At 52.6% G+C, this 27,337-nt stretch overlaps 2 protein-coding genes and 1 non-coding gene across 3 annotated transcripts; 1 reads left to right on the forward strand and 2 right to left on the reverse strand.

The window, feature by feature from the left end:
* Nucleotides 1-3,912: 3,912 nt before the first annotated feature.
* Nucleotides 3,913-7,717, reverse strand: TST (thiosulfate sulfurtransferase). Its single transcript, XM_049771686.1, has 2 exons — nt 6,921-7,717; nt 3,913-4,335 (listed from the first exon to the last, which is right to left on the reverse strand). The coding sequence occupies exons 1-2, from the start codon at nt 7,513-7,515 to the stop codon at nt 4,046-4,048; spliced, it is 885 nt and encodes a 294-aa protein (XP_049627643.1). The 5' UTR covers nt 7,516-7,717; the 3' UTR covers nt 3,913-4,045.
* Nucleotides 7,718-8,902: 1,185 nt separating this feature from the next.
* Nucleotides 8,903-18,516, forward strand: MPST (mercaptopyruvate sulfurtransferase). The gene is made up of 3 exons (XM_049771682.1): nt 8,903-9,211; nt 12,656-13,340; nt 18,185-18,516. Exons 2-3 carry the CDS (start codon nt 12,734-12,736, stop codon nt 18,481-18,483), a joined length of 906 nt encoding a protein of 301 aa, XP_049627639.1. The 5' UTR covers nt 8,903-9,211; nt 12,656-12,733; the 3' UTR covers nt 18,484-18,516.
* LOC126008320 (U6 spliceosomal RNA) lies at nt 16,969-17,075 on the reverse strand. The gene has a single exon (XR_007495656.1). It is a non-coding gene; the product is annotated as a U6 spliceosomal RNA (small nuclear RNA).
* Nucleotides 18,517-27,337: the final 8,821 nt, after the last annotated feature.

A 27,337-nucleotide genomic window follows, 5' to 3' on the forward strand; every position in this document is an offset into this window, starting at 1 on the left:
TTCCTTGATTTTTTTGGTTTGGGGGCCACACCCAGTGGTGTTCAGGGTTGCTCCTGGCTCTGCACTCAGAAATCACTCTTGGCAGGCTCGGGGAACCACATGGGATGCTGGGAATCAAACCCAGGTCTGTCCTGGGTTGGCTGTGTGCAAGACAAACACACTACTGCTGAGATATCTCTCCGCAACTCCCTTTTAAAAAAAACTCCCTTTTTAAAAATTTTTTCTATCCACGATCTTTATCACAAATATTTTACATGCAGCTATTCTAAAATGTTGGTTTAATTCGAACCATCCCTTTAATTAACAAATGAATGTGTTTATGTTATAAAATTTTTTTTTTAAAAAAAACCTCCCCATGGGGCCCAGTCCCTCCTCTCATACCCCACCTGCCTCTGTCCCCCTGCCTGCTCCTGGGTCCCTGTTGGCCTCCCACAGTTGCTCCTAATTTGAACCCCTCGCCTTGACCTCAGTGAACCAGTGGCCCAGGAGCTGGCTTGCCCCAGCATCTCCCCCTCTGGCCCACACACCCCTTCCACTCTCTGAGCCCAACAGAACTCCATCCCTGCCACCAAAACCACAGTCATGCCCTTCCTGACCTTAGCCACAATGTTCTGGAACATTCTATTCCCTATTCCTGGCTCACACAGGACTTACAGATGCTGAAAACCCAAATAGAGCCCACAGAGCCCCTGTGTCCTTCCTCCTGCTGCCCCCACCCTGAACTCAAAGGGTGATTGTTTCCCCCTTGGAAGCCCGAAATTTAGACCATGGAGGATGGGGACCCCTACCTGGGAGAGAGGAGGCATCTATAATGTCCACAGGCTGCCCGGAGATGACCCCTCCCCCAATAGTGGGGTTGGGAGTCAGAGGAGGGGTGAGACATGAGGCAAATCCCTGACCCCAGGAGACAGCCCAGTCCTCATAGCTTGCTCAGGGGTCTCACCTGCCTGGCGGCCCAAATCCATGACTGCCTGCGTCACTTAGGTCCTAGCAGGTCCTGCAGACAGAGAAGCACACTGTGGTCTCTCGAGGACACGAACTGGGAGAGGTCAGGGGGATGTCCAGCTGAGCACAGATGCAATCAGACACCCCCAAGCTGTGCCCAGTGCCCTCTGCCACGCACCAGTCACCCAGCCAGGGGCCTACCTCTGCACCATGAGCTCTCAGGTCACCCACACACACATGCCCAAAAAGCCTCTCAAACAGCCTGGGGAATCTGGGGCTCCCCTTCTTCATCACCAGACGCTCAGGGTTTACTCCTGGCTCTGCATTCAGAAATTATTCCTGGCAGGCTTGAGGGACTATATGGAATGCCAGGGATCTAACCTGGGAGTGAAAGGCAATTCCCTACCAGAGGTGGTATCTTTCCAGCCCCTCGTTTTCTCCTTATTTATTTTTATTTTTTAATCTTGTAATTTCCCCTCTGACCAAAGATGTGTGTCATGATACTCCTTTGCAGGAGGACAGACTTCCACAGGACACCTTTCTGGGAGCACAGCCCTTGGTTAAAGAGGCACATGGGAGGCGGGGTGGGGGGGGGGCGCAATCCACCAACCCTGAATCCAGGGCATGTCTCTGTCAGAACTTTGCACAAAGGAATCTTTGAGATGAGCCCTATCATTCATAGATAAGCAGAGAAACAAGGATGGACCAGAGCAATAGGACAGCAGGGAAGACATCTGCCTTATAAAAGGCCACCCCAGATTTCATCCCTGGCAGGCATCCCGTATGGTCCCCTGAACCTCACCAGAACTGATTGCTGAAGGGAGGAAGGGGAAGGAAGAAGGAAGGAAGGAAGGAAGGAAGGAAGGAAGGAAGGAAGGAAGGAAGGAAGGAAGGAAGGAAGGAAGGAAGGAAGGAAGGAAGGAAGGAAGGAAGGAAGGAAGGAAGGAAGGAAATGCCCATCTGGCATCCCCTCACAGTGACCCTGTGGCTCTCTGCCAGTGTCTGACCTGAAGGAATGTTCCAGAGCTGTTGTCCGGAGCAAGGGAAAGAGGCCTGGGTGCTCAAATATGTCTGAGAAGAGAGAGAAGATGGGTGGCCCGTCCTGTCTGAGCCTCCCAGCCCCCAACCCGTCTCTATGCCCCCCACCTCTCCACTCTCCTTCAGAGCATTAGGAGGAGTGGAAGCCCTGGGCACAGACACAACTGGCACTGGGCTTGAGGTGCAGTGGGTTGCCAGGGGAATAGTGGGCCCGCTTCCCATTGGGGTTACCATGGAACCACAGGAACCCTCTTTGTGACCATCTTTGTTGGCCATCTTGGGGATCCTAGACAAGAAAAGCCAGGGCGAGGGTGGGGAGGAGAGCACAAAAAGGGTCCTTCAGGCACTGTCCCTCTGTCTGTCCTCCACAGGAAATGTCAACTGAGCAGCTACCACAATGGTCATGGCAAGGCCAGCACCAGGGCCAGAAGTTCTGGGGATGGCCAAGAGACAGGAGTGCTCAGGGTCACTCCTGTCAAGGTGTCGGGAGACTGGGGATCAGACTACAGTTAGCTATGTACAATGCAAGGACCCTACCCACTGTACTATCTCTCTGGCCCCATGGAGAGTGCTTTATTTGCATAGGAAAGGTGAGACCAAATGCCCAGGAGGATATTTTGAATTGAGTTTAGATGGAGGGCAAGTTAAAGTTGAGTCTCTTGGAGAGGACTTAGGTGTTTAAGGTTTAGGGGCTGGAGTTTGTAGGGAATTTGCCCTGCACACAACTGAACCAGCACTCCGTCTGGTTCCCCAGAGCCTGCGTGGAATGATCCCTGAACACAGTCAGGAGTAAGCCCTGAGCACCACCAGTTGTGGCCCAAAAGCTAAAACAAAGGGTCCATTTATAAACCTAGGTGAAAAGAAAAAGGGAGTGGACTGGAGGAGGAGGAAGCCCTGCGCCATCCGAGGTGGATGTGGAGGGATCTAGAAGTAGATCTAGAAGTAGACTCTGTTTTTTGACCTTGAACTCCAAAATGTCCTGAGGATGATCCAGGCCTAGTGACTTCTGGATTGAGCACAGGCTTGGCTCAGTATCTATCTGCCAACCCAGCAGACAATTGTTGGAGGTGGTGAGGCAGGAAGTGATAATTCCAGGGGCTCCCCAAGAGCCTGAGCTCACTGGGATTAAATCCCCTGCCCCCCCATCCCCAATGATTCTGAGCCTATCTTTTTTTTTTTTTTTTTTGGTTTTTGGGCCACACCCAGCGGTGCTCAGGGGTTACTCCTAGCTGTCTGCTCAGAAATAGCTCCTGGCAGGCACGGGGAACCCTTTGGGACACCGAGATTCGAACCAATCACCTTTGGTTCTGGATCTGCTGCTTGCAAGGCAAACGCCGCTGTGCTCTCTCTCCGGGCCCAAGCCTATCATTTATTAAAGAGCTATTTTGGGGGCTGGAGAGAGAGAGCACAGCGGTAGGGCATTTGCCTTGCATGCAGCCAATCCAGGACAGATGGTGATTCAAATCCTGGCATCCATATGGTTCCCCCATGCCTGCCAGGAGTGATTTCTAAGCTGCCAAGTATGGCCCAAAAACCAAAAAAAAAAAAAAAAAAAAGGAGCCACTTTAGTCATATTCTTTTGTTTTTGTCTTTTGGGCTACAGCTGACGGCGCTCAGGGGTTCCTCTTGACTCTGTACGTAGAAATCACTCCTGGCTGGCTTGGGGGACCTTATGGGATGCCGGGATCAAACCCAGGTTAGCTCTGTCAGATCCAAGACTCAGTTACCCTTTCCTAAGACAAAACACCAAATTGATTCATAGACCCAGCTAGAACATAAGACAACGGGCACTGGGATGTCCCCAACCAAACAATATGGTGAGATCTTTGGTCCAGCTTCTGTGGAGTTCCTTCATGGGGGGTTTCTCAGGAATCAGGGCAGGGAACGATGGGGCAAAGGAGGTATTTGGGACAGAGACAGACACAGAGCTACTGATAAAAGACATTTATTCTGGGGATACTGGGGAAAAAAAGATAGGGGAGTCACTGTGGGTTTTGCACAGCAATTCTAAGAACATCCACGGGCCTCAAAGCAGGCAAGAGTGGGGGAAGAGAGCCAGCACTTAAGCTTTGGCTCGAGATACCCGAGTTTCGGGGGGTGCCCGGTGGAACCACTCAAACCAGGAGCCGTCATACACAGCCACGTCGGTTTTGCCACACAGGTAGGCAGCCAGGGCGATGTGGCAGGCGGTGACGCCTTTGCGGCAAGTGGCGATGAGGGGCTGGGCCAGATCCACCTTCTTGGCCTGGAACATGGCCCGGAGCTCCTCGGGGCTCTTCTCGAAGCCCTCCGGCGTCATGAAGTCAGCGAAGGGCATGTTGAGAGCACCCCGGATGTGGCCTGAGTCCAGCCCTGAAAGGGGGGGGGGACAATGTTATGAGGGATCAGTGGCTGCCAGGACAGGAAGCTTTGTGAATTAAAAAATCTCATCTTCATGGGGCAGGAGTTGTGGCACAGGATGTAAGGCGTCTGTTTGCCTTGTGTGCGCTAGCCTAGGACGGACCGTGGTTCCATCCCCTGGCATCCCATATGGTCCCCCAAGTCAGGGGTGACTTTTGAGCGTATAGCCAGGTGTAACCCCTGAGCAGCACCGGTTGTGACCCAAAAACGAAAAACAAAAACAAAAAAAATCTCCAGGGGCTAGACACACACACCACCAAACTTTAATTAATTTAAATCATATTTTCAGGGCTGGAAAGATAGTACAGCAGGGAGGGCATTTGCCTTGCACACTGCCAACCTGGTTTCAATCCCCAGCATCTCATATGGTCCCACCAAGAATAATTTCTGAGAACAGACCCAGGGATAATCTCTGAGTACCACCAATATGATCAAAACAAAAAGAAAAAAGAAAGGGGGGGGGGAAATCCCATCTTTAGGACTAGAGAGATCGCATATGAATAGGGTGCTTGCCTTTCACGCTTGTCTTATTTTTTGCCTCAGGTATAGCCCCCAAACCAACTGGTGACTTCCAGTATCTCTGGGCCCAAGCATGGAACCTTTCAGCCAGGTATGGTCAAATAGTGCTGGGAATGGATTCTGAGCATTGGAGACACAGGTGAAAAAATAATTATTTAGGGGCCGGAGCGTTGGGCAGTAGTAGGGCATTTGCCTTGCATGCGGCTGACCTAGGAAGGATTGTGGTTCCATCCCCTGGCATCCTATATGGTTCCCCGAGCCAGGAGGGATTTCTGAGCGCATAGCCAGGAAGTAACCCCTGAGCATCACCAGGTGTGGCCCAAAAACAAAAACAAACAAACAAAAGAATGTGCCCCCCCCCATGAAGTCAGACCTCTGATTCTCACCCTGACAAATAGCACTAAGAGGGAGGAAAGTCCAAATAAGCCCAAGGTCAGCAGGATGCCTGTTCCTGTCCCAAAGCGGCAAGATCCTAAACCTGATTGGGGAGAGGGAGGCTGGTATTCCCAAGATGTCCTTCCCAGGACACCAGGAGACCAGCTAAATCCACCAGAGGATGAGGAGGGACATACCACATTCTACCCATCCTCATATACCTTCCAGCCACAGGCCTCAATCCAGACTCAAGCTCACAGTGGGTGGGGCACCTGCACTTTTATCCTTTAACAGGAGAACCTGGAACAGAGCAGCACTAACTGACTAGTGGCCTCCTGCCCTTCTAGAAAAGATCTAGGATGGGACCAGGCTATGGGGAAGGAAGAGACAGAGACCTGAGAGCTAATAGCTCGCAGGCCTGAGCTATTTCACTCGGCTGAGTTGAGATTGGAATCAAGGTCTTGAAAATGGGGACTAGGAAAAGAATTGGTCTGGCATCTGTAATCCCTACCAGGCAGCCCCTGGCGTCTTCTAGTTGCTTTGGGGTAAACAAGCTGGAACAAGAACTTAAGTCCCAGACCAAGACGTCTTGAACCCAGGCGAGGGCTGGGCCCACTGGAGTTCTGGGCCAAATTCCCTGCAAGGAGCCAGATAAGTCCCAATCCACCTTTTCTTCCACAGCCCCAGAGAGCAAAATGGCAAAGAGCCTGAAACAACGTCAATGCTGGAGGGCCAGTCCTGAGCACTGACTGTCCTGAGCCGCCTGGCTGAGCCCTTCTTCCCAAAGCCTCAGTTTCCCCTCTGTCCCAGGAGGTGACTTTCCAGCCCTCCTGTTCTAAAACTTCTCTAGTTTCCACACAGTTCCTCTCTCCGGAAGCCAAGTTGCAACAGGAAGAGGCCAGACCATCCTCACAATAGTTCAGACCAGCCCAGGCCCTGTGCAGGACAAGCCGTGAGAGGCAGAAGACACCATGCTTTGAGCGTGTTAGTTTAAGGAGTTCTGGATTCCAACCCCAGCTTAACCATTCACTAAATAAGTAACTTCACATCAGCCTGGCATCTGATTCCTGCCCTCTAACACGGAGACCCTTCACGTGCTCAGGGGAGAAAGATTAGCCTGAATTAACAGTTGCTGGTGGAGTTTTCTAGACGTTAGGCTGCAGCCGCTAGAAAAAAATCTCAGGGTCCCTAGAACACAGTAGATGGTGAAGGAGAGCTGTCTCGGGATATTTGAGAGGTGCTGAGAAGCCAGATCTCCTGGAGGAGGTTCTGAACAGAGAGTTAAGATGTAGGTAGCTCGGTGACATAGTGTAAACATGGAGATGGGGGCGTGGCTGTGGTAGGATCATGCCAGCAGCCACCTTTGCTGTTGCCATCCGAGACAAAGGTGTCACGGTGATGCAGACACCAGCAGGAATCTTCCTCGAGCCTCAGAGCAAAAACAAGCACATGGTTCTTTCTTTCCTTTGATTTTGCTTTTGGAAACACCAAAGCTACTTGGTGGCAGTGGGTAAAACTTGGTATGGGTCCCTGACATCTTCCCTTGCTAGCCTTCCAGGGCGTTTGCAGTTCCCCAGAATCCACTCCACACACACAGAGACACAGAGAGAGAGAGACACACACACACACCCCAAGTCACCTACCGACTGCATCTGGCTCGGGCTCAGTGCCCAGGTACCGCCCCTGGGACCGAGAATCCACGAGCTGGAACCTTTGGGATTTGAGGTTCTCCAGCACCTGCTCGTAGGTCTTGAACAGGGAGTGGTCCAAGGTGGCCTTGAAGGTAGCAGGCTCCGGGTTCGAGGGCTCAGAGGTCACCGGGTGGCCCTCCTTCAGCCAATTCTTGAAGCCACCGTTGAGCACCGACACCGTGCGGTGGCCAAACACCCGGAACATCCACCAGACCCGCGGGGCGTAGAAAGAGCCCAGATCGTCGCCGTCGTACACCACCACGTGGGTCTCGTTGCCGATGCCCAGGCGGCCCACGTAGTTAGCGAAGTCCTTCGGGCTGGGCAGCATCACTTCGTAGGGCGACGCGGTGTCCCGGCACTCCTCGATGTCAAAGAAAGAAGCGCCCGGGATGTGGCGTTCCAGGTACTCTTGGCGGGCCTGGCGGGTGCCCGGCGAGTACCAAGAAGCATCCAGCACCCGCAGGCTAGGTCCCACCTTGCCAACTCGGATGGATTCCGCCAGCCACTTGGTGGAGACCAGAGCGCGGAAGAGCACCTGCTGCACCATGGCGTTTCCACTCTGCGATCCGGAGATCGGAGGGCGTGAGGATAATAAAATGCACAGTGGGGCGGGACTTGGCAGGAGAAGAGAGCTTTCGACCTCCGCCCCCTTTGCTCCTGGCACAGGCTGGGAAGGGAGGAAGGGAGGTTAAGTAACTCCGGGCTGTTGACAATGATGCCAGGCCGGGCTGGGCCGAGCGGCCGGGGCAGAGGCTTGTAGATTTCAAGGGCGGGGCTTGTTAATTTCGCACTCGGGATTGGCTCCGCCCCGCGAGAGGATATGTTAATTTCACACTCGGGATTGGCTCCGCTCGGGCAGGGCGGGGCTTGTTAATTTTGCACTCGGGATTGGCTCCGCCCCGCGAGAGGATATGTTAATTTCACACTCGGGATTGGCTCCGCTCGGGCGGGGCGGGGCTTGTTGATTTCGCACTCAGGATTGGCTCCGCCCAGGAGGATTTGTCAATTTCGCACTCGGGGGTTGGCTCCGCTCGGGCGGGCGGTTCGTTTTTCCGCACTAGGATTAGCTCCGCCCCCCCGGGTTTGTTAATTTCACACTCGGGATTGGTTCCGCTCGGGCTGGGCGGGGCTTGTCAATGTCACACTCGGGATTGGCTCGGTCCAGGAGAGTTTGTCAATTTCGCACTCGGGATTGGCTCCGCCCGCGGGTATGTTAATTTCGCACTCGGGATTGGCTCCGCCCCGCGATTTTGTTAATTTCGCAGTCGGGATTGGCTCCGCTCGGGGGGCGGATTTGTTGATATCGCTCTCTGGATTGGCTCCTTCATGGCCCCGCCCATTGGGCGTGGCTAAAAGTTAAAGTTCTCCCTGGGGGCGTGGCTTAGAGGCAGAGGACATTAGTGGGAACTGATCAAAGCGGCCTACACAAATGTCATGTCCCTTTCTTTCAGGTTCCTCCTGAAAGTTCTCTTGTCACTTTCTCCTCCCTGGGCCTCCGAGGTAGCGGACTGGGCCTCCCTAGCTCTCTCTCCGGGGGCTGTGGTCTTGCTGATGGCACCGAGTGACCCATCAACCACCCCCCAACCGGACCCCCAAACTGCTGCAGACACCCCTGGAGCGATATGGGGGGGGCGAGGAGGTTCTCTCACTCCACTCCACTCTCTCACTCTCGTTTCAGCTTCCAGAGTGCCCCTCGTCCAGCGATCGCTCGGGCACCCCTTGCCCCCAGATAAATGCCACGATCCGGGGGACCATCCCTTCCCCTTCCCCGCAGGGATCGCAGGTGGCCGGGCCAATCGCGACCACCTGGCCGTCGCCCCTCGACCCCAACACACTCAACCGCCCTCACCCGCCTCGCTTGGCGCTCACCCCAGCCAGCCCGCTGCAGCTGCCGGGTTCAAACCCGGAGCCTGCAACAACGATCACGCCCCCAGCCGGCCGGCCGGCACCAACGCGCCGCAGTCGCAGGGGGAACCGAGCGGGGCCTCGGCCTCCTTGAGCCCGCTCCGGGCGCCTGCACGTCGCTTCCCGCCGTCCCTCGGGATCTGGGGGTGCTGTTTCTGACCCCGGAGAGGCCCCGATCGGGGGCCGCTGGATCGAGCCGGGGTTCGGCGCCACGCGCATCTCCCCCGATCCCCGGTCCCCAGCCGGCCGGTGGAAGACTCGAGCTGCTGCGGGGTTCTGAGTGGCCCCGCGGTGGGCAGCGCCCGAGTCTCCTCCTCCCCGTGGCTGGCCGGCCGCAGGTTGGTTGGTGGCGGGAGGAGGGGAGCTCTGGGGGGCGCGAGGAAGGGGTGCCTCGTGGCAGGGTCTTGGGGGAGCCGGTGTGAGGTTCGGGTAACTGCGCGGAGGGTGGTTTTGGCCTTTGATCTCGGGGTGCGCGTCGTGGGGAACCGGGAAGTCGCGACCCCCCCCCCCAGTCGCTCCAAGGGTGTCTGCAGCAGTTTGGGGTCCTGGTGGGGGGGTGGTTGATGGGGTCACTCGGTGCCATCAGGAAGACCACAGAGAGAGAGCTAGGGAGGCCCAGTCCGCTACCTCGGAGGCCCAAGGAAAAGAAAGTGACAAGAGAACTTGCAGGAGGGACCTGAAAGAAAGGGACATGAGTGTAGGCCGCTTTGATCAGTTCCCACGAATGTCCTCTAGGCTGGCCCAGAAACTTCCAGACAGTGCGCATGAGAGGCAGGGCCAGGCCCACCCATTCCTGTGACACTGAGTTGTTTGTTGCTAGCCCAGATCTAAAGCCGCACAAAACTCTACTCCCTTCATCTATAATAATGATAATAATAATAAATTCTTAATGATGATAATGATAAATATTAATAATAGAGGCCAAAGAGATAACATCAGGTAGGGTGTTTGCCTTCTACAGGGCCCAACTCAGGTTAGATTACCGGCATCCCATATAGTCCCCCTGCCAGGAGTAACCCCAGAGCAGCACTGGGGGTAGCCAGCCCAACAATAATAATAATTGTATGATAACAAAGTGTTGGCTTTTCCCTGAACCCACTGAATGGTCAGCTGATATCACTAGCTTTCAACTGTGGCTTTGAACAACCATGTGTTGACATAGTCTCTGGAACTCTAACAGGTGGTTGTAGCAAAGGGCAAGACACTCCCCACCCCATTACACACACACACACACACACACACACACACACACACACACAAACGCGCCCGCGCACGTGCGCCAAACTCAGATATTAGTGTATGTGTTATTACCAGGCCAGCAACTGCTCTCCTCATTTCATCCCAAAGTTTCTTTTCATTGTCCAAATAATTGTCTTCACATAGAAAGTTTCAACCACAGGCACTTACATACACTTTTTCTCACTCATCCTCTGTACTTGAGGTTGGAAGAGTTGGGACTCACCTCAACTAGTGAAATTGTGGCTCTGAGACTGCTATGCTATCCTGGATCCCACAGAATCCTTGTCAGCCTCCTGGGGTGTAGGTGGAAAGCACAAAAAATGTGTATGTGTGTTTCTTTCTCCACATCCCTCCTTAGTCCCCCTCCCCAAAACCAAGCATAGGAAGGGAGACAACTTGGCCAAAATCCTCAAGCAATTCTTCCATTCGATTCTAGTAGTCTGGGCCCAAATCCACTGGGGAGAGAAACTTGGTGAAAGCATAAGATTTGAGATTTTCACAAAGATGCTTCTCGCAAAAGCAGAGACCAGTCAGAGCCCGTGTATAGGCCCTATCTCAGGTCGCTTCACTGGAATCACAGAATCTGGAAGGGCTCCCTGTAAGAGGTGGGAACCAAACTGCAACCTGCCATGCCAGGCCTCTTCAAGGTCATTATGCAATGAAGCAGACTTGTGCAGGTCTGAGGGTGGCCATGGGGGACACACTGACTTGACTTGAAATGGATTTTTGGAGAAAAAAGCACAGATCAAAAGTGCTGCCCACAGGGCTGGGGAGATGCTCAAAGAACCGGAGGCCCTGAGTTTGTTTCAGCACCCCATGATCTCCCGTTCCAAACAGTGCTGAGCGAAGCCTGGTGACCCTCACAGCCAGGGTGACTGTCACTGTGAACAATGCCTGTACCTTCTAAGCACTGCAAAAATAAATAAGCACCCCAAGAATAGAAAGAACAGAGAGGCCCTAGTGTGCTTCAAGAACCTGAACCTCCCCAAATGTCTCTAGCTATGGGGTACAGATACTGGGACCACTCCTACCCAGTGCGCCCTTGTTCTCCTCCTCCTCCTGAGGGGCAGCGGTGCTCGTCAATGCCCCCTCCTCCAGGAAGCCTTTCCTTGGTGTTCAGACATGGCCCAATTACACTGTCTGCTAAGTAGCCAGTGGCCTTTCTTTGCCCCCAGGGCCTGGCAAAGCCTGGGGCTAGTCATGGGTGAAACAGGTTCTCGGTGAAACCGCCAGCTTACACTGGGGTACAGGGGTGGGGTGGCGGGTGTTTGGCATGAGGCGTCGAATGTGGGTTTATTAGGTCCCATCACCGTTGACCTAAGGCTGGAGGCGTTCTTGCCTGCGGAGTTGAATTCTAACTTGAGCAGACCCAAGTTCAAGGATAATGTTCCCACTCCCCATCATGTGCCTGGTGGAGGTGCTGATTGGCAGCAAAGGCACCTTTGTCTAATCTAGCACAGTCGTGCCCCCAGTATCCTGGCCAGGAATGCTGGGGGGCTGCCTTGTCTGCAGGCTGGTCTGCTCTCTTCTGCCCTCTGCAGGTCCCTGCAGGAGATGGTTGGAGATCAAACTAGCCTTGCCCTTCAATCCCACCACAGGGCCAGAAGAATACTCCAGCGGGGAGGTGTTTGCCTTGCACATGGCCGGTCCAGGTTCGGTCCCCCAAGTCTGCTAAGAGTAATTCTGAGCTCAAAGCCAGGAGTAACCCCTCAAACCCACTTTCCCTCCACAATGGTTCCTGTAGTTAACAGTCTGAGGCCTGGAGCCATAATTCCTAGCAAGAGGCATGGGGCCAGAGCTCTGTATTTTGGAGCTCCTGTGTTCCCACTCCATGAAACTGAGCTACTCACTCTACTGAGAACCTCTAAGCTTGGTCCTGAGGTATCCAGAGGCCTTTGGGAGGTAAAATGGGGCCACAGAAAGGCCCATTCCAGGCCCTATTCATCTCAGGAGACTGACTCACTGTTGGGTAGAGGAGTAAACTTATTCCATCAGGAACCTGGATGGCTGGTGAAGGAAAAGCTGCGAGGGACCAGGGAGATGGCCCAGAGGACTGGGGTTCATGCTTTGTATTTGGGGTTCGATCTCCAAAACTGCCTGGTCCTTGCCAGCACCCCATGGAAGTGGCCCACACAGGAAAGGAAAATAAAAACAAACAGGAAGATGAGAATAATAAACTTTGTCTTCCCTTAACTTAGGTTCTCAGAGTGGGTAGACACCAATCCGCTATCTGTTAGTACTGGGAAGACGCCCCACCCTCTCCAAGAAGTTCTGATCTTGGGGTGCCTCTGTGCTGTGTCGGTATGTGAAGGTCTGGAGAGAAGCGGGGAGAGCACTGATTGAAGCTTCTGAGCAAGGTCCACTGCTGCTGGCTTTTCCCAGCTGCACCCCTACCCCCCACTCCGCCTGCTATCTGGACTCTGCCCTTGAGCTCTTCCCTCCTCGTCCAGCTGATCTGAGCCCCAAGCTGCCGCCTCTGCAGCCATCTCGCCTCCCTCTGCCTCCTCCTAGATTTCCTCCTGACTTTCTCCCTTTCCCCCTAGACTCGCAGCCTGAGCCACCTCACCGCTGTTGCTGTCACCGTGCACCCAGGCACCCACACCCCTTGGAGGGACCCAGCCATGGCCCCCCAGCAGCTCTTCCGTGCACTTGTGTCTGCCCAGTGGGTGGCCGAGGCCCTGCGAAGACCCCCTCGGGGGCCTGGCCAGCCAGCCACGCTGCAGCTGCTGGATGCCTCCTGGTATCTCCCCAAGCTGGGACGTGATGCGCGTCGTGAGTTCGAGGCCCAGCACGTCCCTGGTGCTGCCTTCTTCGACCTGGATGAGTGCAGTGACCGTCAGTCGCCCTATGACCACATGCTGCCCACCGCCGAGCACTTCGCCGCCTATGTGGGTGGCCTGGGCGTAGGCACCGACACGCATGTAGTAGTCTACGATGCCAGTGACCAGGGCATGTACGCGGCACCCCGCGTCTGGTGGATGTTCCGAGCCTTCGGCCACCAAGCCGTGTCCTTGCTGGACGGTGGCCTCCGTCACTGGCTGCGTCTGGGCCTGCCACTGAGTTCGGGGCCCAGCAGACCCGAACCCGCGCAGTTCCGAGCCACGCTGGACCCTGCCTTTGTCAAGACGCATGAGGACATCAAGGACAACATCCGAGCACCCCGTTTCCAGGTGGTGGACGCCCGAGCCTCCGGTCGCTTTCGTGGGGTGGACCCTGAACCCCGAGATGGTAACTAAGCTGATGGTTTAGTTGTAGAGGGTGTGTGTTTGTGTGTTTGTGTGCGCGCAGGGCCTAGGGACATGCGTTCCCATCATCTTAGCTTTGAGAAGATAATTCATGGGGTGTCCTCTCCATGTGTCCCCCAAAAGTTGGTTTCCAGGGGCTGAAGAGATAGCATGGAGGTAGGGCGTTTGCCTTGCATGCAGAAGGACGGTGGGTTTAAATCCTGGCATCCCATATGGTCCCCCAAGCCTGCCAGGAGCGATTTCTGAGTGTAGAGCCAGGAGTGACCCCTGAGTGCTGCCAGGTGTGCCCCCCCCCAAAAAAAAAAGTTGGTTGCCAGCCCTTTTTTCTTCTTCCTAAGCTTTTTTTGGGGGGGGGTCACATCTAGTGGCACTCAAGGGTTATGCCTGGCTCTGCGCTCAGAAATTATTTCTGGCAGGCTCGTGGGATCATGTGGGATGCCAGGGATTGAACCTGGATGGCTGTGTGCAAGGCAAGTGCTCCCCACTGTGTTATCGCTCCAGCCAATTTGTTAAGCTTTTAGGTGGGTTCTTTCCTCCACCCAGGTCTGGAATCTTGTCTGCCCCCAAAGTGCGGGGATGCTAGGAAACTCTATATATAGGTGGTAATGGGTAAGCCCCCCCTTTCCCATACAGTGGGGTACAAGGGTATCTGAGGAGCGGACAGGGTGGATGGGCAAAGCCAGTTTGGAAAAGCCCTGCTCCAGGGAGACACTGAATAGGGGGCAAAGTGATAGCACAGCTAGGAGGGTGTTTGAATCTCAGCTATGCCGTATGTTCCTCTGAACCTGCCAGGAGTGATTCCTGAGTGCAGAGCCAAGGGTAAGCCTTGAGCACCGCCGGGTGTGCTATGCCCCCCAGAAAGAAGGAGACACTAACTAGAGAAGTTTGGATGGGAAGTTGCTAGTGTTCCACAAAAAATTGCCAGAGGGCTGAAAGGATAGCACAGTAGGGAGGGCATTTGTCTTGCACGCAGTTGACACAGGTTCGATCCCCCATCATTCCCTATGGCCCCTGAGTCTGCCAGGAATGATTTCTGAACACAGAGCCAGGAGTAACACCTGAGTGTTGCCCGGTGTGACCAAAAACAAACAAACAAACTGATAGGAACTGGAAGGTTCTTTTCTGCTCTGAGATGGTGGAAGGAGTATTAGACAAAGAAAAGAAAATGTTCTCTCTCTCGGGCCAGAGTCATAGTACAGTGCGTAGAGCATTAGCCTTGCACACTGCGGACCCAGTGGACCCAGGCTCGATCCTCGGCATCCCATGTGGCCCCCTGAGCAGTGCCAGGATTAATTCCTGAGCACAGAATCAGGGGTAAGTCCTGAGCATTACCAGATATGGCAGAAGGATAAGGCAGTACCAAAGGAAGGAAGGAAGGAAGGAAGGAAGGAAGGAAGGAAGGAAGGAAGGAAGGAAGGAAGGAAGGAAGGAAGGAAGGAGGGAGGGAGGGAGGGAGGGAGGGAGGGAGGGAGGGAGGGAGGGAGGGAGGGAGGGAGGGAGGGAGGGAGGGAGGGAGGGAGAAGGAAAACCTTTTGCAAAGCCCCCATCTCTCTGAAAGGCAAGGGGGGATTCACCCGTATGGGTTTGGGGGGCATCAGACCCCCTCACACTACATGACCAGGAGCTGCCTTCTCTGTAGTGATGTTTCATATTCATCCTCCCTGCAGAAATCACTCCCCTGGGTCCATTTCTTTTCCAAATTTCTCCCCAAGAGACGGGTCCAGAGCTTGGTTGAGATGAACCTTGTGGGGTGCAGGCCTGGTCCCCAGGATGACTCATTCTCCGGTGCCTGCATCGCCCAGGGCCTCAGAAATCAGCTCAGGGGTCAGAGCGGTAGCACAGTGGGTAGGGCATTTGCCTTGCATGTGGGTTCAATCCTCAGCATTCCATATGGGTCCCAGAGCCTGCCAGGAGTAATTTCTGAGCACAGAGCCAGGAGGAACCCCTGAGCACTGCTGGGCTTGAAACAAACAAACAAACAAACAAATCAGTTCAACCAGCAACACCTGAACTCCCCAGGAAGTCCCTCTTGAGCTACGATTGCATATCTCCTCCCTGCTTCCTGGGCAGTGCCACTTCACCCACAAGGTCTGCAAATTTGGGGTGTCTTATTTACACTGTGTTTTGAGAGCAGCTGAGGCCCCTCATGTCCTGGCACATCCCAGAGACCCTAAAGTGGCCCCAGAGAGGCTGAGCACAACTGCTGGGAGGACCGAAGTTAGGAAGGAACAGTCTTAGGTCCAGTCAAGTTGGAGCCTGCAGAAGTGGCTGTTTTTGAGCAGGGTTTATGGGAGTGGTACCCTAATCCTGTCGGTCCTGCCCCACACAAGGCAGTACCAAAGCCAGAACTTGCCTTCAAGGTCTCACCCCCAGGGGCCAGAGAGATAGCATAGTGGTAAGGCGTTTGCCTTGCATGCAGCCAATACAGGACAAACCCCGGTTCAAATCCTGGCATCTGATATGGTCCCCCAAACCTGCCAGGAGTGGTTTCTTTTATTTGTTTGTTTGTTTATTTATTTAATGGTTTTTGGGTCACACCTGGCAGTACTCAGGGGTTACTCCTGGCTCTATGCTCAGAAATCACTCCTGGCAGGCTCGGGACTGTATGGGATGCCGGGATTCAAACCACAGTCCTTGTGCATGCAAGGCAAACACTCTACTTCCATACTATCTCTTCGGCCCCACAGGAGTGATTTCTGAGCGCAGAGCCAGAAATAGCCCCTGAGAACAGCCAGGTATGACCCAAAACCGCCCCCCCCCCAAAATGTCTCACCCCAAGTTGCTCCAGCTGGGCCCTACCTGGAAACTCACCTAGTCACTGAACCCCAGATTTTTGCCTAAATCAAGTGCAGGCAAGAACCGAGCTTGGAGGGTGAGGGCGAGGGGTATCCAGCAAGCATCCAAGAAGGAGCCACCAGATGTGTGGTGCCCTCAGCTGTGTTTGCATGCTTGCTCAGGGACACTCTACTGGAGAGGTGACAGCAATGGCTTGTGCATCACCAGTGAGGGCTCCGAAAGGTGCTCAGGGCCCCCTTCACTCATGTACATTCGCCCCTGAAATAGGATAGGAGCAGGTCAGCGGGCTGGCTGTCCCATGAACCAAGAACTCACTGGTTCCAGGTGAACCTCGAAGTTCCCAAGCCATTGCTAGGGGCATCTCTAGTTGCTGGGGGAGAGGGGGTCTGGCCAGCAGGGGGTCCTGGCTCCACCTAGACAGGGCCCCAACCCCAGGCCACACTAGTGGGGAGCTTCCTTCTGCTCGATGTTCTGGCCACATGGTTTCGGAGCCCAGGTTTGGCCTCTGCTAAGTGCAGGCACTGGTGTCTGCCCACATTCCCCACGAAGCCCAAAGGACAGAGTCATCAAGCCCAGCAGTGCCCTAGCTGGGCACTCCACCACAGGGGTGAAATAGTCTCCTTCACATAGGACCCTCTGGCGCAATAGCACAGTGGGGAGGGCGTGTGCCTTGCACCCCCAGGTTCTTTTCCCGCATCCCATATGCTCCCCCAAACCTGCCAGGAGTGATTTCTTTTTTTTTTTAACTTTTTTTAAACTTTCTTTTTCCTTTTTAAACTTTATCATTGATTTTTTTCTTTTTCTTTTTTTTTTTTTTAAATATGGAACGCTTCATGAATTTGCATGTCATCCTTGCGCAGGGGCCATGCTAATCTTCTCTGTATCGTTCCAATTTTAGTATATGTGCTGCCGAAGCGAGCACTTTTTTCTTTTTTTTTTCTTTCTTTTTAAATTTTCTTTTTTCTTTTTTTGTTTTTGTTTTTGTTTTTGTTTTGGGCCACACTCCTGGCTGTCTGCTCAGAAATAGTTCCTGGCAGGCACGGGGGACCATATGGGACACCGGGATTCGAACCAACCACCTTTGGTTCTGGATCAGCTGCTTGCAAGGCAAACGCCACTGTGCTATATCTCCGGGCCCTCTTTTTTCTTTTTAAGCTTTATTTTTTGATTGGTTTTTGGGCCACACTCAGTCGTGCTCAAGGGCCTCTCCTGGATCTGAACTCAGAAATCACCCCTAACAAGCTGAGGGGATCATATGGGATGTCAAGATTAGAACCGGGTCCATCCCAGTTTAGCCACATGCAAGGCAAACGCCCTACCGCTGTGCTATCTCTCTGGTCCACAGGAGCACAGAGCCAAGTCTAACCCCTGAGCACTGCCAGGTGTGGTTAAATAAAAATGGCAAACAAACAAACAAACAAAAACTGACTAAAGGCCCTCTGACATACCAGAGTTCTTTCTGCTATTCTCTGAGAGAGCTAGGCATGGTGTTCAACCAGAGAACACAAGGCTGGCTTCTCTCCTCAGCACAGCTGAACAGTTTTTGAAAATAGAAACCTGGGGCTGGAGCAATAGCACCATGGTAGGGTGTTTGCCTTGCACGTAGGTGACCTGGGACCAGGATCCAGGTTCAATTCCCGGCATCCCATATGGCCCCATGAAATCACGGTACGTGTGTGTGTCCATCTCGAGAGAGTTGACCCTCTTTAATGGCAGGGCTTGAGGTCCCAGCTGGACTAGAATCACCGGACTCATTTCTGGGTCACACCTTTAGTCTTGGGGAACCTGGAGCAGAACATGGTGGCAGGGATGGTGGTTGAGGGATGAGGTGAAAGAGAAAAAAAAAAAACCTCAAGCTCCCCATCTATGAAATGGGAACACCTGGAAATAGAGCTTGGAATGGCTGCTTGCAGGAGCTGATTCTCAGGGCAGGTTGAATGGGGCAGTGGGGTAGGGAACAGTGCCCCCCCCAGGTCACTTATCCCCCTCTTCCCACTTGCTCTTTCCCCTCTGCCTGGACCCCTGCTGCAGGCATCGAACCTGGCCACATCCCGGGCACCATCAACATGCCCTTCACGGACTTCATGACCGAGGAAGGCCTAGAGAAGAGCACTGAGGAGCTCCGTCGCTTCTTCCAAGACAAGAAGGTGGACCTGACCCAACCCCTGGTGGCCACATGTGGCTCTGGTGTCACAGCCTGCCACGTGGCTCTGGGCGCTTACCTGTGTGGGAAACCAGACGTGGCCGTATACGACGGCTCCTGGGTGGAGTGGTACCTGCGTGCAGGGCCTGGAGACATCATCTCCGAGGGCTCTGGGAAGCCGCAGTGAGGCCAGGCGGGGGTTCGGCCAGCTGGGGTGAGGCCAGCCGCTACCCACCCAGTCATCCTGACTCCTGCCTCTTGGGAGAGTGTCATCATCCAGTTCAGGCCAGGAATTTGGTGGGCTCTTGCACCCCCTCGCCAAGGCAGCAGGAGAGAAGGTGGCCGGCAGGGAGTGGGTGGGGGAACACAAGAGAAAAAAGGGACTTAATCCCATGGCACATAGCCAGGACCACCCCCATTCTGTCCTGGATATTAAGAAAATAAAAGGGCCAAGTGTTCCCTTCGTCCTGCTATGGGGCTGCCTCTGTCGGAACCTGGGAATCTCCTCCTTCCTTCCTCATTTACAAGTAAATCCCCAGTGTACCCCTACAATCCATGGATGGATGGATGCTTGGGTGGCAGGGGACAGGTTCGACCTTGAACCCGAAGCCAGCATCTTCGGAGGCGCCAAGCTGCAGCTCCCACTTCCTACCACTAGATGCCAGCACCACCGCCCACAATGTGACAAGCCTTAAAACCGAAATTAAACTAGAGATTTGGCCAATAAACCTTATAACTGCAGCCGGCAGGAACAGTATAGACAGGGATCAGGGTGGGGAGATGGAGGGAGCCCTGTTCCCTGGAGGCTGAATTGCGTGAGCAGTTGAGATAGCCCCTTCCTTCTGTAGCATGGGTTTGGGTTACATGCCTGTGATTTGTCTCTGTCTTGGGTTCCACAAAGCTCCTGACCTTGCATATGCCCCGGAACCTCTTCCTATTTAAAATGGGAGTGAGGGGACCCAAGTACAGTAGTGAGAACATTTGTTTTGCACATGGCCAGTCTGGGTTCAGTTCCCAGCATCCCCTATGGGCCCCTTGAGCCCTCCATGAGTATGAACACTGCCAGGTGTGACCCCAAAAGAAAATAATAAATAAATAAAATGGGAGTGAGTGGGTCTGAGAGATAGTACAATGGGTAGGGTGATTGCTTTGCCTCTGACTGGCCTGGGTTCAATCTCCAGCACCCTATGTGGTCGTCTGAGTCCCACCAGGAATAAATCCTGAGTACTTCTGAGTGTGATCCCATAAAAAGAAAAAGATAAGAAATCAAATTGGAGTGGAGTGGCTATTCCTTTCTTGAGCAATCTAGGGACTGACTGTTCTCATTCAAACATCAACAAAAACATCAAGTCTTCATGGTCAATTTTAAGCACTTATTAAAAATCTCTTGTAAAGGGCCTTCTGTATTTACAGCTTAGGGTAGTGGAGAGAAAAATAAACACAAAAATATTCCTACGTTGGGAGGAGCAAGGCGACCCTGTGAGAAAAGAAGGCATGTGAACCCCTCTATTTTGCAAGAATCATTTAGCACCAGGAAGAAATATAAAGCTCAAAGAGGGTGAATGATTTATCTGAGGACACACAGCAAGTGAGAGAAGTATCTGGCTGGAGGTAGAATTCCTAGGGTCGGGGCCCCTCAAGTGGGTCTCCCTCGTGGGTCTTTTCCAGATTCCAGAATCTGTAAGTCTGGGGACAGGCAGTGATGTGAAGTCAGGAGAGACAGTAGAGATCAAGCATGTTCAAAAATAATTCCAGATCATTCACTGAAACATCATGGGATCCCCTGTACCTACCAAGAGTAATTCCTGAGCACTGAGCCAGGAGTAGCCCCCTGAGCAGTGCCCAGTATGCCCAACCTCCCTCAAAAAAGTAGTGTGGGGGCAGGGATAAATAAAAGTAGTGTGTGGGGCCGGAGCAATAGCGCAACGCTAGGGCGTTTGTCTTGCACATGGCTGATCCAGGACAGACCTCGGTTCGATCCCCGGTGTCCCATATGATCCCCCAAGTCAGGAGTGATTTCTGACTGCATAGCCAGGAGTAACCCCTGAGTATCATCGAGTGTGGTTCCCCCCCAAAAAAATAATAAATAAAGGTAGTGTGATGAACTAAGATGTCTGAGTTGCTCCCCCAGTTGCCCAGCTCCATGGGCAACAGACACCTTAAACCCTGGTGCTTAGCTGGTCTCCTCAGACGTTTGGGGGTGGGCCTGGCCCAGAGTCAGTACCCAGGAGAGATGACCCTTCCCCCCACAGATTCTCAGGGCTGTGGATTAATCCAGCAGGAGCTGAGCAGAAACCCCCAGCACTGCCCTGCCTCCTGCATGCCAAAACCTCCCAAAACAATGGACCTCTCCCTGCAGTCCTGGTCCTTCAAGCTCCCCAGTGTCCACCCCACCGTCCTGGCATTCCAAGCAGGGTCTTGGCAATATGCAACAAGGATGATGAAATGTTTGTATACTTGGCAAATATTTGCCCCAACATGGGCCAGGATGTTTCCCAATTTCAGACCAACTGGCAAGGTTTCCACTCAGGAGTGATGAACCAAAGGCCATGGGCACAGGCTGATCTGTCACTTGGTATTGTCCCAGCTGGTCCACCATCCAAGCCCTTTAGACCAGGGCCTCAGTCTTCCATTCAGAGAAATGGGAGCAAGGCCAGCCCCTATCTGGCACAGAGATGGGAGTGATATGACATCATATAAAATAACACTCCTCAGAGCTACAATGATAGCACAACAGTAGAGCATTTGCCTTGCACACTGCCAATCCGGCACAGACCATGTTCCATTCCCTGGCAACCCATCTGGGACCCCTGAGCCTGCCAGGAGCAATTTCTGTGTGCAGAGCCAGGAATAACCCCTGAGCACCACGGGATATGGCCCCGAAACCAAAAATAAATAAATAAAAATGAAGTAAAACAAGAGCCATTCCGGGAGAGAGGAAAGTTGGCAGCTTAACTGAAGTATTGTCATTGCTAGTGGGGAGGGATCTTCCTACTAATGGTGGGGGTCTCCAGAGCTTACACCTATGGGTGCTCCAGACATCAGGCAATGCCGGGAATCAAACCCGAGGCCTCTGCATGTGTACCCACACTTTGAGCCCCACCCCTCCCCACCTGAAGCTTTAGCATCTGAGGCACCATGTTACCCTTTTGGGGTGGAGGTGTGTAGAGGGAAGATGAACTCTTGGTCCCTGTGTTCTCTTTGTTGCACCCAATATGTTTGTTTGTACTCAACTTCAGTGCTTAAGTCTGTTGGAATAACTGGTCTTCACTCTATTTGATAATTCTTTTTTTTTTGGGGGGGGGGCCGGGCACATCCGGCGGCTTCAGGAGTTCCTCCTGGCTTTGGGCTCAGAAATCACTCCTGGTAGGCTTGGGGGACCATATGTGATGCCGGGGATTAAAACAGGGTCTTTCCTGGGTTGGCTGTGTACGAGGCAAACACCCTACCACTGTGAGGTCACTCCAACCCCTGGATAATTCTTTTTTGCTGATGCTTGTTACTCATTGGATGGAAGCAGCTTTGGATTGAAGCACCTTTTGGACTGGTCCCTTCCCTTGCCTCTTCTCCAACTCAGGTTGTGGTCTTTTGCTTCCCAATAAAGACCCCAAAGTCTCCGGGAGAAGCTGCTCTGGGTTTCAGTTTCCACTATTGAGCTAGCTGCTTGCTGATATTAAGAACTAGGGGCCGGGCCCAGAGAGATAGCACAGTGGCGTTTGCCTTGCAAGCAGCCAATCCAGGACCAAAGGTGGCTGGTTCGAATCCCGGTGTCCCATATGGTCCCCTGTGTCTGCCAGGAGCTATTTCTGAGCCGACAGCCAGAGTAACCCCTGAGCACTGCCGGGTGTGGCCCAAAAACCAAAAAAAAAAAAAAAAAAAAAAGAACTAGGAGCCAAAGTCCTGAGAGATAGCATGAAGTTAAGGCATTTGCCTTGCATGCAGAAGGACGATGGGTGGTTCGAATCCTGGCATCCCATATGGTCCCCCCAGCCTGCCGGGAGCGATTTCTGAGCATAGAGCCAGGAGTGTCCCCTGAACGTTGCCGTATGTGACCCCAAAACAAAAACAAAAAAAAGAAAAGAACTAGGAGCCAAAGGTTTGTTCGTGGAAGTTCCTAAACCTGTTTTATCCTGTTTAAACTACTTGTGGATTATTTCCTATGTTGGCTTTTGCTTCCAGACCCGCATCTTCCCAATCCCTTGGGATCGGAGCGTGAGGATTCCACTTTATAAATCCTTAGCTCAGGGGCCGGAGAGATAGCATGGAGGTAAGGCGTTTGCCTTTCATGCAGGAGGTCATCGGTTCGAATCCCGGCGCCCCATATGGTCCCCTGTGCCTGCCAGGAGCAATTTCTGAGCCTGGAGCCAGGAATAACCCCTGAGCACTGCCAGGTGTGACCCAAAAAAAACAAAAAAAAAAAATCCTTAGCTCAGTATTAGCAGTATTAGCTTTGCTGACCATCCCGTGGGTCTATTTCCTGTCTATCTCTTCTCTTTCACCACAGTCTCCAGGCTGCTTCTAGGTAGCGCCTTTCAGAAGCTTAAAGTCCCCAGTTGGGGACCAGGGACTTTGGGGTCCGGGTCTCCAGGACCTCCCAGCACTAGGATCCCTGGGGCCACTGCTTGCTTAGCCCCTAACCCTGCTCCTCCATCCAGGTTCCCTGTCAATGCTTTGCCACCAACCCAGGTCACCGGTGTCCCCGGGCCCATTTCCATTCAGGATCTGGGAGTGTGGGAGGTGCAGACAGATCCTGAAAGGGGTAGAGGGAAGAAGGGGGTGGGGGACAGGACAGATCACATTAGGGATGTGGAGGAGGGTCAGGGAGATAGAAACAGCAGGGGAGATGGGGGCTCTCTGAGCCCATCCTTCTGGTAATTTCCCTGGGCTCACAGCCCTCAAAGTAACATCCAGCCCCAGCAAAGTGATGGTCAGTAATGGAACTTGTGGGACATTTGACGCAGAAGAAATGACCCCAATAGGTTAGAGAGAGAGAGAGAAAAAGAGAGAAAGAGAGAGAGGAAATGAAGAGCTTTGAGACCACGTAACCCAACACCCACCTCCTTCCCCGAAGTCCCTGTTCCATTTTGTAGGTAAAAGGAAGTGGAGGCTTTATTGAGGGCAGGTGACTCACCAGAGGTCAAAGAAAGGTTGGGGAGGGGAGGGGACTCAGGTGGAAAATGAGGACCGGTTGATGTTCTTCCCCATGGTACAGAGTTGGGGTGGGGGGTCTTGCAAGAGAAGTGAGATTCTCTCTGGACCTGAGGCTGAAGTTACCACTAATGCACTAACAAATACCCAGGTGCTCGTTTCTGCTCACTACTGAACAGCAGCGAGATATGCACCCCCTTTTAATTGGAGGGGGCACACACTGGGTGGTGTTCAGGGGTTACTCCTGGCTCCCTATTCTTGGTGGGGCTCAGGGAGCCTATGGGATGCCAGGGGATCAAACCAGGGTTGGTCTTGCGCAAGGCAAGCGCCCTCCCTGTTAATCTGTCCCTTCAGTCTCAACACACACACCCCTTTTTTGGGGGGAGTCACACCCAGCAGCGCTCAGGGGTTCCTCTTGGCTCTTCGCTCAGAAATCGCTTCTGGGGCCCAGAGAGATAGCACAGCAGTGTTTGCCTTGCAAGCAGCCAATACAGGACCTAAGGTTGGTTCGAATCCCAGTGTTCAATATGGTCCCTCGTGCCTGCCAGGAGCTATTTCTGAGCAGACAGCCAGGAGTAACCCCTGAGCACCGCCGGGTGTGGCCCAAAAAACAAAAAACAAAACAAAAAAAATCGCTTCTGGCAGGCTCAGGGGACCATATGGAATGCCGGGATTTGAACAACCCACCGTCCTTCTGCATGCAAGGCAAATGCCCTACCTCCATGCTATCTCTCCAGCCCCACACACCTTCTTAAAGAATCTCTAAGGAGCTGTCTGAACTGCCCAGGACCAGAGAGGTGAGGCTCAATGTGTGAGGCTCTGGGTTCCATCCCCAGCATTACATGGCAGAGAAAAGGAACAAAGTGGCAGTGGTAGGGGGAAAAAATGATATCAAAGAAAAAGAAACATGGGCCCGGAGAGATAGCACAGCGGCGTTTGCCTTGCAAGCAGCCGATCCAGGACCAAAGGTGGTTGGTTTGAATCCCGGTGTCTCATATGGTCCCCCGTGCCTGCCAGGAGCTATTTCTGAGCAGACAGCCAGGAGTAACCCCTGAGCACCGCCGGGTGTGGCCCAAAAAAAAAAAAAAAAAAAGAACCAAAAGAAAAGGAACATAGCGTTGGGCAGAGAAAAAATGCCAAGAGGGAGGTTCCCTTTGGCTCGGAATCAGACACAGAAATTAGCTGTACCCAGATTCAGAAGGGAGAAGCTTCTGGAAGCTCCCAGCTAGGCTGAGCAGAGGGAAGCGCCTACTGGGTGCTGTGGGCAGTTACTCCCAGGAGGCTGGGGAGACTGCAGCAGACTGAAGCCCACACTCTTCTCACTACTCCCCATTCAGTGCTCCTCCTCTCTTCAACCTCAACATACTTACAGTGAGCTGCCAGGCTCTTAAAGGAGCAGCTCAAAAGGGATAGGGGAGAGAGACAGACAGACACAGAGAGAGACAGAGACAGAGACAGAGAGACAGACAGAGAACTTGCCATGTATGCTATTGTTAGGGTCTGGGGAAAATCCCCATTCTCAGGGCACCCCAAGAGTTCCAAGGAATGACTTAGAGACCATGCAAGAGCACAGGTGAGATTTTATTTCGGATCCAGGGTCAGTGCCCTGGGACAGATCCCAAAGCAAAGACCTCAAGCTTTGTTTGAGCAAGGTTTATATAGATCATTTCTTAAAGGAACAGTGTCATCATTTCTTACAGGCGCAGGCACAGTTTGTGCATTTTTACATCATGATTTAGTCAGAAAAAAGAAACATATTCAATGAACAAAGAGATGGTCATTAAAACTTATCAACCCCAGCGTTACAGATTGCAGATGTCAGCTTATCTTTGTCACAGTGAACAACCTGGCCTTGTTAGGTACAGAGAAGAAAGGGGATCACTCAAACTTAAGGTTCAAATGTAGCTAATGGTTGGATTCCTTGGCACAGAGTGGCACATACGTCAGCCTCAGAAGCATGGGAGTTGGCTTTCTGGCGCCGAGAGCCCTCTCTGGTTGGTACTGCTGAAATCACTGTAGGCTTACAATTATTAGCAATAATATAAGAATACTTAACAGCTAACTTAACTTATTGATATACATATATATCCTATAAAACTTAAAACTTACTTAAAGTGGCAGCTATAACATAATAGTAAGTATAAACGGGCCTTGATCCCACATGCCTAAGTCTTTATCTCCCAGGCTTGCTGTCCTTGGGAGCTGTGAGAGCAGAACTTGCTTATCTTAACTTGAGCTAACTGTCTGAGGCCTCTTGTCTCTGCGGCTCCCCGCTCTTCTGGCAGGGTTTTCTGTTTGCAGGCTAGAATTCTAAAATGGGGCAGTCTTTGAAAAAGAGAAGTTTAAAATATATACGACCTAGAAACATTTAAGAAATTGTTCCTCATCACTATTGACATAGGTTTAATCCCTCAGCGTTCCGGAGCACCACTGGGTATGACCCTCCCCAAATTAAGAAGTTTATTTAAGAATTTATTCTTGTTGTTATTGAGTTTTGAGCCATACCCAAACGGTATTCAGAACTTCCACCTTGCTCTGTACTCAGGGATTACCATCAGAAGTGCCAGGAATCGAATCCAGGTTGATCACTGCAGTGCAAGCAAGCACCCTGCCTTCTATACTATGTCTCTGGCCCCCCCAAGAATCTTGTTGTTGTTTTTGGGCGACACCTGGCAATGTTCAGGTATTATTTCTGGCTCTGCACTCAAGAATCACTCTTGACTTGTTTGCGGGACCATATGAGATGCTGAGAATTGAACCCAGGTCGGCCACATGCAAGGCAGGAATGGTTGGTACTTGCTGTGCTGTTGCTCTGGTCCCGGTAAGCTATTTTTAAGAAGTTAGAGAAGTAGTTTCCATGGACCAAATTTGAGAAAATAGAAGTATCACATACATCACTATGGTAATATTATGAGCCATAGGCTAGAATAAGAATTCAGCAGTCGATCTCGTATAATTGAAGGAGGGGGACGAAAAGATAGCACAATGGGTACAGCACTTGCCTTGTCGGCAGCCAACCTGATAGTATGGCATCTCCTGTGTGCCAGGCGTTAGAGCGATTATCCCTACGGTACCTGATGCAGAAGCAGAGCCAGGCTGTGGACATGTTCCTTAATGCCCCTGGGGCCCCAGGACCCGGCACTAGATTCCTGAATGACATCATAAGCATGTCTCCTGGGAAGAATAAGGTCCCTGGACGATACCATTGGGGCCTCTGTCTCCTGGAGTCAAACTTCTGAAGGGCAGACAAAGTGAGGCAGGTCGGCTGTGCAGGTTGGTTCAGTCTGGCCTCCTGCTGGTAGAGCAAAACACAAGTCCACATCAGGAGTGCCCCCCCTAGACAATGAAGGTGCAAGGGACTCAGAATCCCCTATGAGTTAATGAAGGCCAGGATTCCGCTCTCAATCATCTCTGAAATGTCCAAACCCAGCACTTGGGGGCAGTTCTGGAGAATAAATGGTGGTTGAAATTGAGAGGCAGATCCGGCAAAAACATGACTCTCAACTTACTATCTTCAAGTACCAAAAATCTGCAGACCAGTTTTCCAGACTCCTGAGCCAGCCCCATCTAAAATATGGGCACAAAAATAGACTAGAATGACAGGGCTAGCAATAGAATGACAGCCGTAGGACAGTTCTTAGGGTAAGAACATAGACACAGTCCACAGGGTAGGGTGACTGCCTTTGTGCATGGCTGAACTGTGTTAAATCTCCGGCATCCCATATGGTTCCCAGATTCCCCACCGGAAGTTATTCCTGAGCACGGAGCCAAGAGTAAGCCCTGAGCATCGCCAGGTGTGGTCCCTAAACAAAAACAAAATGCGAGATCTAGGCAGAGTTTCCCAGTGATAAGAGTTGACATTTACTGCACACGAAGCCCTGAGCAGAGTCAGC

This window comes from Suncus etruscus, chromosome 4 (genome assembly GCF_024139225.1).
Source record: "Suncus etruscus isolate mSunEtr1 chromosome 4, mSunEtr1.pri.cur, whole genome shotgun sequence".
NCBI classification, from domain to species: Eukaryota; Metazoa; Chordata; class Mammalia; order Eulipotyphla; family Soricidae; genus Suncus; species Suncus etruscus.

Bases quoted from the DNA above. Each gene is read 5' to 3' on its own strand.
- TST (XM_049771686.1), bottom strand. From the start codon at position 7,515: ATGGTGCAGCAGGTGCTCTTCCGCGCTCTGGTCTCCACCAAGTGGCTG. The intron at 4,336-6,920 runs GTAGGTGACTTG...CCCCCCTTTCAG, and splicing joins GCCCGAGCCAGATGCAGTCG to GGCTGGACTCAGGCCACATC.
- MPST (XM_049771682.1), top strand. From the start codon at position 12,734: ATGGCCCCCCAGCAGCTCTTCCGTGCACTTGTGTCTGCCCAGTGGGTG. The intron at 13,341-18,184 runs GTAACTAAGCTG...CCCCTGCTGCAG, and splicing joins GGACCCTGAACCCCGAGATG to GCATCGAACCTGGCCACATC.